The sequence below is a fragment of the Talpa europaea genome (genome assembly GCF_964194135.1).
Source record: "Talpa europaea genome assembly, contig: HAP1_SCAFFOLD_99, whole genome shotgun sequence".
Classification (NCBI taxonomy): Eukaryota; Metazoa; Chordata; class Mammalia; order Eulipotyphla; family Talpidae; genus Talpa; species Talpa europaea.
Window position 1 is genome coordinate 65,622 of NW_028168020.1, and position 12,965 is coordinate 78,586.

General features: G+C 41.9%; 1 protein-coding gene across 1 annotated transcript; it reads left to right on the forward strand.

Annotated features, from left to right (window-relative positions):
- The first annotated feature begins 4,546 nt into the window (after positions 1-4,546).
- LOC311188007 (FUN14 domain-containing protein 2-like) lies at positions 4,547-5,935 on the forward strand. Its single transcript, XM_084259786.1, has one exon. It carries the CDS (start codon positions 5,236-5,238, stop codon positions 5,677-5,679), a length of 444 nt encoding a protein of 147 aa, XP_084115912.1. The 5' UTR covers positions 4,547-5,235; the 3' UTR covers positions 5,680-5,935.
- The last annotated feature ends 7,030 nt before the right edge of the window (positions 5,936-12,965 follow it).

The following is a 12,965-nucleotide window of genomic DNA, read 5'->3' on the forward strand; positions in this document are numbered from 1 at the left end:
ACAATATGTCTCCTTGCAGGACCAGGTTAATCTAGATTCTCCAGTCTTTCCTCAAGTATCAGATGCTGTAATTAAGGCCTGGGTTTGAATCCCAGACACAAATACCTCATCAGGTTCTTTCATGTCTATTCATCAGGGAGCCACTGAACCTTACCTGTCTTTTGTCGACCACTTACAAATGGTCATTTCACGACAAGTAGACAAATAATGAGGCAAAAAATGTTCTTACTCTTCAATTGGCATATGAAAACACCAATTCAGATTGCAAAAAGGTCCTTAACCCCTTCTAGCTAAACCATATACCCTAATGTGAATGTCAAAATATTGGTACTGAATCTCATAAGGCCCTCATTTTGGCCACAGCACTCCAGTCCTCAGTTATGTGCTATAGCTGTGGACAATCTGGTCATTTCATAAAGGACTGTCTTAATAATCAATAGCCAAAAGTCAAGATCCAGGCCACTCCCCAAAACTAAATGCCCTCTCTGTCAATGAGGTTTTTAGACTTTCACGTTACTTCCTTTACGATCTGCTTCTATTATCTGCTCATCATCCTTACCAGGAGTGCTGACAGTTTTTGTTGATGGTTCCTCAGAAAATGAAGGGGAATAGTTCCTGGCATAGGACCTCCAATGTCTGGTGTACTGCCTTTACTTTGTCCTACCCCTCTGCCCAACATGCAGAGCTTGCTGCAGTCATACTTGCCCTTCAGACCTTGAAAAACAAACCCCTTAATGTCATCTCTCATTTATTTCATGTCACCAACTTAGTGTTTGACATCTTTACCACTCTTTTTTAAAATTTATTTTTGTATGTATTTCTTGCATCATAGTTCATTTTTAAATGATGTTTGCTTTCTCTCCACCTCAGGTGTAATCCTCATAGAATTTCCTTCACTAATGCACCTGTGCACCATCACCACAGTCCCCTGTGCTCCTCCCTCCCTCCCTCTGATCCCTCTCCTTCCTCTTCCCCTGCAGGATGTCTCTGATTTATAATTGTCTGTTTTTTGTTTTGTTTTGTTTTGTATTGTTATTATTTTTTCCCTGATGTCTTATTTGATTCTCCTATATTTCTGCTATAAGTGAAACCATCCAATATTTTATTTTTCCTTCTGGCTTATTTAGTTGAGCATAATTCCTTCTACCTCCATCCATGTGGCTGCAAATGGCATGAGTTTATCTTTTTTGATTGCTGAATAATATTCCACTGTGTATATATCCCACATCTTTTTGATCCAGTCATCTATTTTTGGGCTTTTGGGTTGTTTTCAGGTTTTACCTATTATCAATAGCGCTGCAATAAACAGGGGTACAGGTGTTTTTTTGAATCAATGTTTTTGTGTCCTTTGGGTAGATTGCTAGGAGTGGAATTGCTGGGTCATGTAGTAACTACATTTTTAGTAGACTGAGGAACATCCAGACAACTTCCCATAATGGTTGGAACACTCTGTACTCTCACCAACAAAGTAGGGGAGTTCCTTTTTTACTACATCCTTGCCAACATTTGTTGCTAGTTTTTTTGATATGTGCCATTCTTACTGTCTAATGTTCTTCTTAGCCCCTTCGTGGATGATGCCCATCTTTCTCTGTTATTTCCTTACAGGCACTACTTCAACAAAGATCTTTTCAACTTTTCATAACCCATATCCACAGTCATTTTGTCTTGCCAGACCTTCTCTCCACAGGTAATGCTTTGGAAGATTCTGCCCTGGCTCCCTTCAGTGTTTTCGCAGATCCCATTTCACGCCAACTTTTTTCCACCAGGGAGCACGAAGTTTGGCCAAAACTTTCTCTCTTTCTGTCAACACACTGTTCTAGCCTTTCCCTCTTGGGTCAATCCTTGTGGTTAACAGCCTAATTAACTATGCAAATGGATGTTACCCATTACACTCCCTTTGGTAGACTGGCCTTTCTGCATGTCACTGTTGACACTTTTTCAGGCTTCATTTGGGCCACAACTCATCCTGGTGAAAAAGCCTCTCATGCCATCCATCATTTACTTTCTTGTTTTTCAGTAATGGGTCACCCCCCAAAGCTTAAAACTGATAGTAGCCCTATCTGTATCTCTCATAGCTTCTCTTCCTTCCTTCAAACTTGGGATACTACCCATATCACCAGCATCCTTTATACCCCTACAGGACAAGCCATTATTGAATGAATTAATGGTCTTAAACTCATTTTAGCTACACAAGAGCCTGGTTTTCACCTTTCTTCTCCTCACATGTGGCTCTGTAAAACCCTCTTCACATTCAGTCACCTTTGGTATACTTCCAGGGACTGCTCCTGAGATACACCCATTCACCATCATTTCTCTAACATCTCAATCCGATCTCAAGACAAACCCTTGGTTCTTTATAAAATGCCACCCAACCCTCTCTGGGAAGGCCTAGCTCCTTTACTTACATGGGGAAGAGGGTATGCAGCCATTTTGTCTCCAGAGGGAGTTCAGTGAATTCCAGCACTGCCCTGCTTTAAGAGTTATCATGAGTTGTCAGGATGGCTTCAGGATCCACTCCTACAGCTCAAGAGACTGAGGATGACTGCATCCCTCCAGGCTCCCAGCTCTCCAAAAGAAAGGCACAATCAATGGAGACTTAATCTTCAGACATCTAAAAACAACATCACCTGGGACAGTATCAAGTGCCTGGCTTCTCAGGTGCCTAACCACAGCTGGCCCCACGGGGAGTAACCTTTTCCCTTGAATCTTTTATTTTTTATTTTTATTTTTTTTAAGATTTATTTATTTGTACAAGCACTGGGTACAGTCAAAGCATGGGAGGGTGAGAGAATTCACCAGAGCCAGAGTGGGGAGCAGAACAGGCAGAAGGACCGAAGTACACTGCTAAGGGGAGCAGTGGGCACGGCAGGAGAGGTCTGCACACCATGTGGGACCATTGCCAGCGGCAGGGGATGGAACTGGTGCTGCAGAGGCTGTGGGCAGCTTTGCAGCCCAGCTCTCAACGCCTGCGCCATTGGGGAGGCCCTCCCTTGAATCTTTTACTGCTGCACTGTTCTCCTGCCTTACAGCTCACTCTATGGTATTTCTTTTCTTCCTTTCAATTTTTATTCCTTTTCGTTTGCATCTCATATAAAATGGGCTCATGTCATTAACCCTCCCATCTTTAGGTTAGTTGGTTGGGCCGATCCAGAGCCCCCTATGCTACCAATGTTTCTGTTCATTTAGGGGGACCCCATCTACCATTGTCCCTTTCTAAATATCCTACCCATTCCCTTAATGCTTCTTGGATCATACACAGTCCCTCACATCCTCTGTGTCTAACCTTGATCCCTAATTCATAGTGTTCCTTTTGTCACAAGTGTGATAGATAAGCTTCAGTCAGAAGTTGGCTCTCAAAGAGAATTTTATTCCTATATTGGTCACACACACACTTAAGTTCATACAGGCAAGCCAACCCCAAGTTCCCAAAGTACCTTTGACTGAAGACAGTAACCGTGACCTCTGCTAGCTGGGCCTTCCACCTAAGTGGAAGTCCTCAGGCCGTGGAAATCTCTAGGCTCGAGGGCCCGCAGTGCAGATGGTCACTGGTCATGCAGAGTGTTGAGCTTATAGGCACCTTGTGCCACTGTCAAAGAGCAGGCCACTGGTTCACAGGGAGCAGAGCAGGAGAGTGCAGATTGGTTTGGTGTGTGCCAAACTGGGGAGCAGGGATGAAGGAGCAGGAGTAAGGAGAGGTTTCAGATGGAGAGCGAGTCTGAGTCCAAAGGGAGGCAGCAAGCTGGGCTCTGGAAGAGTAGCCTCCAGGGCCTCCCTGGTGGCACAGGGGGTTGAGACGCAACCTATGAAGATGTCCACAGCCACTGCAGCACCAGTTTGATCTCCGGCCAGGGAGCTACCCACATGGCGCAACAGACCTCTCCTGGCTTTTTGCTGCTCCCCTCAGCGGTGTATTTCAGTCTGTCTGCCTGTTCTGCTCCCCACTCTGTCTCTGGTGAATCTTCTCAACCTCCACACCTCTGGCCTGTACCCCAGATCTTGTATACATAAATAAATAAATCTTTAAAATCTTAAAAAAAAAAAAAAAGAGTAGTCTCCGGCAAGTCCTTTGCTCTGAGCCAGTTTTCAGAACTGCTCTGAGTCTGCTTTGGTAGGGCTCCTTTTATTATTTTATCTCTTTTTATTTTTTCAAAGATTTATTTATTTATTTATTTATTTATTTATTTATTTATTTATTTATTTATTTATATAAGCACTGGGTACAGTCAGAAGTGCAGGAGGGTGAGAGAATTTGCCAAAGCAGAGGCTGCGGGCAGCTTTGCAACCCAGCGCTCACCTGCTGTGCCACTGGGGAGGCCCTGGTAGGGCTCCTTTTATAACTTCTTACCAGTTTTAGGCTCAGGCACCATCTGCTTTATCAGTTTTTAATACTCAGTATGTGGCCTCAGCTACTTTCACTCACCGTGCTCACAGTTACCTTAATATTTTCAGTTTTACTAGTAAACTTTATATGTTCGTTACACCTTTCTCTCTATAATGACAAATGAATGAATTGTTCTGTGAACCCACAGGTGAATCATGGGTAATATCCATACAATATCAGTGGTTTGTACAAACTATTGGTCTTGAAAATATGCTCCTCACTTTAACTGTGATCCTCTACATGCTCCTCCCATTCCCCTATGCCAGCATCCATGGCAAGACATAAAGTATTTTATTGATGCTTTCCACTGAGAAATATGCACTTTAATACCCCTTGCTAATAATTGCACCCTTCACAATTGGGGTCCCCAAGGTTTATTGGTTATGGAAAAAAATAAATAAAACCTGGCATGAAAAAAAAAAAATGGAACTGGTCCTTACCTTATTTTTATCAACACTTCCGCCCCTCTTGGAATCCAGGTTTTGCTGGTCTATTGTCATGATATATTGTCATAATAATAATATATGCTCCCCATTTAAAACCAAGATCTGGAGAACTGCCCTCCCGTTCTTTCTTTACATTCTGCAACATGGTCCAGCCCAGTTCAAGGAAGGAAGGTTTCTATGAAATTTTATTGACGCACCTAAGTTTTCACAAATCTGCACCTCTTGCCCATATTTCTCCTAACTCCTTCAATTCCAGTTCTTCAAGCTCAATCCCTCTTCTGTGGCTGCCTGGGGAATGGAAACACCTGCCCCCGGGCCGGGAGCCTGAGCGCCTCCAGTGCGCTGAGTCAGGCCGGGTCCAGCCTCAGGGAGCCTCACTGCAAGTCGTTGAGAGAAGAGCTCGCAGAGATGGCCGCGGCTACTCAAGTGAATAGCGAGGCTCTGGACCTGACAGAGCTCGCTAAGAAGCAGGTGTGGTGGCACAGATTGTTTCTGCAAGATTCGGGGTTCGCTGCCCAGAAGTACAACGTCGCCACCCAGCTGTTAATCGGTGGCGTCACTGGTTGGTGCACAGGTTTCCTATTCCAGAAGGTTGGAAAATTGGCCGACACAGCTGTGGGAGGGGGATTTTTCCTCCTCCAGCTTGCAAACTATGTGGGGTACATCAGAGTTGACTGGCAGCGAGTGGAGAAGGACATGCAGAAAGCCAAGCAGCAGATGAAGATCCACAAGAGCAACCAGTTACCTACAGAGATCAAAAGCAAAGCAGAGGAGGTGGTGATATTTGTGAAGAAGAATTTCCTGGTGACTGTGGGGTTTTTTGGAGGCTTTCTGCTTGGCATGACATCCTAAGGGGGATGACTTTGCTTCCATCATGGCAGCCTCCCGCTCCATCACAAGACACTGTTTCTCCTCCTCCGCTTTTCCAAGCCGTCCTCCCAGCGGTGTCTAATCTGAATGGCTTCTGCAGGCATCCTACGTACAGGTTAACTGTGAGCTTGACAGCCACAGAGGAGACAGTAGACTTTAGCTGTACTTCCAGCATCCTCCCTGCTTGACTAATCTGTAGGTCAGCGAGAAGGTTCCTTTCCCCTCAAGTAAGATCCTGACCAGAACATGTTACAAGATGGCCCCTGTGGGGGATGAGTGGGTCCTCAAAGTTGTCCCAACCCCCTTTATTTGGAAAAGAAGTAACAGTACATAGAGACCTTGCGTGGGAGTGGAAAGGAACTAAATGCATTGGCTTTGAAGCATGAACCATATTGGTATTTTGGTGTCTACTTTCGTTCCTTTAATTTTTGTATCACCTAGAGAAAACTACTTTTAATATTCAAGTAAGTATCCTTCAAGGTATAAATACAAGTAAGTATCCTTCAAGGTATAAATACAAACAAAATATCAATAAACAAGTATTTGCACAAATACATATGTAGATACACCTGTATCTACATCTGTATCTACATGTTAATATCTGCAGTAGAAATACACCGGCCCTGTTGGATGTGGATGCCCATTTAAAAATACTGCAAAACATGGCGGCGAGGAGACGCTGTGAGTAAGATCTCCCATTAAAAAAAAGTTAACAGGGAGGAAAAGCGGCAGGTCCCAGTGAGAACTGGGACACGGAAGATAAACGGACGACTCCAGCAAACTACCCGAAGAAGAAAGTTGCCATAAAAGAGGACTAGAAGGGAGGAAAGCGCAGAACCTTGCTCCCCTTCCCCACCCACAAAGTCGGCACTCTCCGACCAACAGAAAGGAGGAAAAAAACAAACTAAAATGACCAACAAGAGCAACCTATGCATCAAGTGGGACTGGGAGTGGAAAGGAACTATTTCAGCCACCACACCCTGTGAACTGGAGCTGCGGAGAACCCTGCAGGATTCGCCGCGGCAGTAAGCGAATGGCTCCGGGCGCCATTAGAGAACAACAGAGACTCTGGAGACCCGCACACAGCCCTGGGCCCTGTCGGCAAGCTTGTGCGAAAAAGCAGCGTGCTTGAAAAGCAAACGCAGATCGGTATTGCGGCTGCCCAGCTCCCTGCGCCTGCGACCTAGGCTTGTGGGGAGATGCACGGGGGCCCTCACTGAGGTGAAAGTCCCTCACTGAGTAAGCAGGAACCAGGCGCCCAGGCACGGGAGCGGGGTGCAAAATGCGCCATTCCTGCGGCCACTGAACTGGGCTACAGCCCAAGTGCTGGACCTGAGGGCTTTGCAACTGAGACCCGGGGCACAAAATTTGGGGTGTGGGTTCTCCACGACGGTGGGGCAAAAGGCAGACACAGCACCCCAAAGCCGTTGAGGTTTACCCTACCATTCCCACTCTGTTCCCTGCCCCACGGCGGGGAAAAAACAGCCCCCCAGGGACAATAGGACGAATCTTTGGCGCCACCTAGCGACCAGAAAAAAAATTCACTAACACCCCATAGAACAGGGAAATTTCTTCAGAAAAGACTGCTTGAAAGGGCAGAAGGCTTCCGGAGGAGCAAGTGGCCAGCTGGGAAGTTAGCCTACGACAGGCCCCTTCCGACCAGCAGTCTGAGCCCACAGAGGGAGCGGGCACCCACGGCCGGGGCAGACCGGGCCGCAGAAGAGTGTGCCTGTGACCGGATGCGCAGGGTCTGCGTCCCGCATCGCCATTTTAGAACAGGGACTTTTCTTCAGTAAAGACTGCCTGAAACCAGCAGAAAGCTCCCTCAGAAGCCAGAAATGGCTCCTGGAGGAGCCAGAGGGGAGCGGAGAAGTTCACCCAAGATGCTGGCCAGTCCGAGCAACACAGAGTCCCAATGCATCCGACAAATAAGAAAACAGACAGTAGGGAGTAGAAGAACCACACACAACCTAGCAACTCCTCAGGAAAAAAGACACCACAAAAAGAAAACCACCCCCCAGATTGCAACAACAGTAACTTGGAAGAACTTCTGAGCCTTACAGAAAGAGAATTTAAAATTGCCATGATTAAAAAAGTGACAGAAGTCATAAAGGAAAACAATGATATGAGAAAAATAATCAACGATCAGAAGAATGAAAATGAGTCCCTAAAGGGGGAAGCAAAAGAAACGCAGGAGATCAAAGAATTAATGGAGGAACTAAAGAACTCTGGGAAAAGCAATGAAAGCAGAGTAGATGAAATGGAAGAAAGAATAAGTACTCTTGAAGACACATAAATAAAAAGAACCAAAACAGAAAAGGAAAGAAAAGTACGAAGGAAAAAGAATGAAGAAAGACACCGGGAACTATCTGACTCCATGAGGAAAGGACATATAAGAGTTATAGGAATACCAGAAGGAGAGGAGAGAGATGTAGGAACAGAGAAAATATTCAAAGAGATAATTGAAGAGAACTTCCAAAATGTGAAGAAGGAGCTGAAAATTGGTATACAAGAAGCAAGAAGAACACCAAACTTCCATGACGAAAGGAAAAATACAGCAAGACACATAATAGGAAAGCTCCCAAGAATCCAGGACAAGGAAAAAAATAATGAAGCTGACAAGAGGGATGAAACAGATAACATTCAAAGGAAAACCAATCAGGCTGACATCAGACTTCTCTGAAGAAACACTACGGGCAAGGAGAGAGTGAAGGGACATAGTCAACAGACTCCAAGAAAACAGATGCCAACCAAGAATACTCTATCCAGCAAAGCTCTCCTTCCTCTATGAAGAAAGAATAAGGACCTTCCCAGACAAAAAGAAACTCTGGAATTTCATTACGACTAAACCCCCAATCCAAAAAATACTACAAGGTATCCTAAAGCCAGAACCTCAGAGGGATGAATAACAACGAAAGAAGGCCAAAAAAAAAAAGTTGTTAAAAGAATAAATAAATCAAAGGAAAGACAAACACAAAGGCAAATACATATGCTAACATATCAATATTAACTCTAAATGTAAATGGACTAAACTCTTCAATAAAAAGACACATAGTTGCAGGCCGATTTAAGAAACAAAACCCAACCTTTTGTTGTCCCCAGGAAACACATTTAGCTACAAAAGATAAAAATAAGCTCGAAGTTAAAGGATGGAAAACAATCCTACAAGTAAATGGAACAAAAAAAGAAAGCAGGAACAGCTATACTTATATCAGATAAAATAGATTTCAAACTCAAAAAAATAAAAAGAGACCCCTATGATCACTACATTGTGATCAAGGGGACAATACTTCAGGAAGATATAACACTTATTAACATATACTCACCAAATGAAGGAGCACCAACATATATCAGACAAATGTTGTCTTCTCTGAAAACAGACATCAGAGAAAACACATACGTAGTGGGAGACTTCAACACACCACTATCAACAATGGATAGATCAACAAGACAAAAAATAAGTAAAGAAACTAAAGCTCTAAATAAGGACCTAGAGCATTTGGGCTTAACAGACATCTATAGAACACTAAACCCCAAAAAACGGAGTACACATTTTTCTCAAGCGCACACGGATCATTCTCCAGGATCGATCACATACTGGGGCACAAGACAGACATCAACAGATACACCAAGATTGAAACCATACCAACCATCTTTTCTGACCATGAAGGCATCAAACTAGAAATAAACCATAAAAAGAAGGCAAGGGACTTTCCTACCTCATGGAGACTAAAAACCACACTACTGGAAGAACAATGGACTAATGAGGAGGTCAACGAAGAAATTAAAAAATTCTTTGAATAGAATGACAAGGAGGACACCAATTTCCTAAATGTATGGGATGCAGCAAAAGCAGTAATAAGAGGAAAATACATAGAAATAGAGGCTCACATCAAGAAACAAGAAAGAACTCAAAGAAACAACCTAATCTCGAACCTCAAAGATCTAGAAAAAGAACAACAAAAAAACCCCACAAGCAGTAGAAGAAAAGAAATAATAAAAACCAAAGCAGAAATAAATGAATTTGAAACTAAAAAAACAATCCAAAAGATCAATGAAACCAAGAGCTGGTTCTTCGAAAAAAAATCAATAAAAGAGACAAACCCCTAGCCAGGCTCACAAAGGAAAAAAGGGAGAAAGCACAAATAAACAGGATCAGAAATGAAAGAGGAGAAATCACAACAGACAGAGCAGAAATCAAAAGAACACTCAGTAACTACTATGAACAGTTATATGGAAACAAGTGCAACAATCTAGAAGACATGGACAAATTCCTACAACTCTACAATCACCCAAAGCTAGATAAAGAAGAAATAGAACACCTAAACAGATCAATTATAAGCAGCAAAATTGAAATGGTAATCAAAAACCTCCCCAAAAACAAAAGCCCAGGACCTGATGGATTTACAAATGAATTCTACCAAACACTCAGAGACGAATGAGTGTCTATCCTTCACAAACTCTTCTAAAATATTGAGAAGGAAGGGATAATACCAAACACGCTCTATGAAGCCAACATTACACTAATACCATAACCGAACAAGGACAACACAAAAAAAAGGAAAACTACAGGCCAATCTCCCTAATGAACACTGATGCAAAAATCCTCAACAAAATTTTAGCTATCAGAATCCAACAATGTACCCATAAGATAATTCACCACGACCAAGTAGGATTCATTCCAGGGACACAAGGATGGTTCAACATCCGAAAATCAATCAACGTTATCCAACACATCAACAAAAAGAAATATAAAAACCATATGATAATATCAATAGATGCTGAGAAAGCTTTCGACAAAGTGCAACACCCATTCATGATAAAAGCCCTTGAAATTCTTGGGATACAAGGAACATACCTCAACATCATAAAGGCCATATATGAGAAGCCAACAGCCAGTATCATTCTCAATGGCGAAAAGCTGAAAGCAATTCCATTAAGATCTGGAACAAGACAAGGATGTCCACTCTCACCACTGCTTTTCAATATAATACTGGAAGTCCTAGCCAGAGCAATAAGAAAAGAGAAGGACATACAAGGAATCCAAATAGGTAAAGAAGAAGTCAAGCTATCACTATTTGCAGACAATATGATAATATACATAGAGAACCCCAAAAACTCCACAGAAAAACTAATTCAACTCATCAATCAGTAAAGTGGCAGGATACAAAATCAATACGCAAAAGTCAGTAGCCTTCCTATACACAAAAAATAAATCTGAAGAAGAAATAAAAATAAAATCCCTTTCATTATCAAAACAAAAAAAAAATCAAATATTGGGAATAAATCTAACAAAAGAGGTAAAGGACCTATACAAAGAAAACTATAAAACACTGTTAAAAGAAATAGAAGAAGACACAAAGAAATTGAGAGACATCCCCTGCTCATGGATTGGAAGAATAAACATTATTAAAATGGCCATCCTACCAAAAGCAATATACAGATTCAATGCTATTCCAATCAAAATTTCAATGTCATTCTTCAAAGAAATAGAACAATTATTGATGAAATTCATATGGAATCACAAAAAACCCCGAATATCCAAAGCACTCCTGAAAAAAAAAAAAAGAAGGGAATGGAGGCATCACACTCCCAGACTTCAAACTATACTACAAAACCATAATTATCAAAATGGCATGGTATTGGAACAAAAAGAGACATACAGACTAATGGAATCGAATAGAAAATCCAGAAATAAACCCACAGATTTATAGTCAAATAATCTTTGACAAAGGAGCAAAACTATGCATTGGAGCAAAGAAAGTTTGTTCAATAAATGGTGCTGGGAAAACTGGGTCTCTACATGCAAAAGAATGAAGCTTGACCACTATCTCACACCATACACAAAAATCAACTCAAAATGGATTAAAGAATTAGACATAAGACCTGAAACCATAGAATATATAGAAGGAAATATAGGCGAAACACTACGTGATTTGCACATCAAAGACATCTTTACAGACACATCACCCAAAGCAGTGATAGTGAAGGCAAAGATAAACACCTGGGACTACATCAAATTAAAGAGCTTCTGCACAGCAAAAGAGACAATAACAAAAACAAAGAGAAACCCCACCAACTGGGAGAACATTTTTGCACCCAACACTAATGATAAAGGACTGGTCACAAAAATCTGCAAAGAGCTGATGAGACTCAATAACAACAACAAAAAAATCGAGTCAAAAAACGGGCAGAAGAGCTAAAAAGATACTTCTCTGAAGAGGAAATGCAAATGGCCAACACACAAATGAAAAAATATTCATCATCACTTGTAATCAGGGAAATGCAAATCAAAACTACCATGAGATACCATCTTACACCAGTGTGAATGGCACATATTAAAAAAAAAAAACAAACTAGGAACAACAAATGTTGGCGAGGGTGTGGAGAAAAAGGAACTCTTCTGCACTGTTGGTGGGAGTGCAAACTGGTCCAACCACTATGGAGAGCTGTGTGGAGATTTCTGGACCTACTGAACGTAGAGCTTCCATATGATCCAGCAATTCCACTCCTAGGTATCTACCCAAAGGACACAGAAACATCAATTCCAAAGAACACAGCACCCCTATGTTTATAGCAGCACTATTTACAATAGCTAAGCTTTGGAAACAGCCCAAATGCCCAAAAATAGATGCCTGGATCAAGAAGATGTGGTACATATACACCATGGAATATTACTCAGCAATCAAAAAACATAAATTCATGTAATTTGCAGCAACATGATGGAGCTGGAAGGGATCATGCTCGGTGAAATAAGCCAGAAAGAAAACGAAAAATACCGGATGGTCTCACTCATAGCAGGAATCTAGAAAACTTAAATAAGGGACCAGGAAAATGAATAACTATAAGATAGTGAAAATCAAAATCAACAAAAAACTATGAACCAGAGACACTTTTTGGGGGGTGGTGTGGGAGGGGAGGGATTGGGGTCAGAATGGGGGGTTGCAATTGTATGGGGAATATAAAAATAAAATTTATTATTAAAAAAATAAAATCCATCGGTTTCTTTAACTTTCTCAAAAAAAAAAAATAAAAATACTGCAGATGGGAAGCACAAACAGGTCCGCCTTTGGAAAAGTGTAATCTTAGTGATACATCTCTTCTCTCACCATTAAGTGGGTATCTGCTTTCTTTTAGTTGGTTTAGATTACTGAACAAAATTTATCTATACCTGCTATAATTATCCTGACAAATATGGCAGCATAAGCACTGCAATGAAAAACTCTGAATGTTAAGGAACTTGTCCCAAAGGTACATCTGCTGAGCTG

What these genes read in the sequence shown, in the direction of transcription:
- LOC311188007 (XM_084259786.1), top strand. Translation starts at nt 5,236, where the DNA reads ATGGCCGCGGCTACTCAAGTGAATAGCGAGGCTCTGGACCTGACAGAG.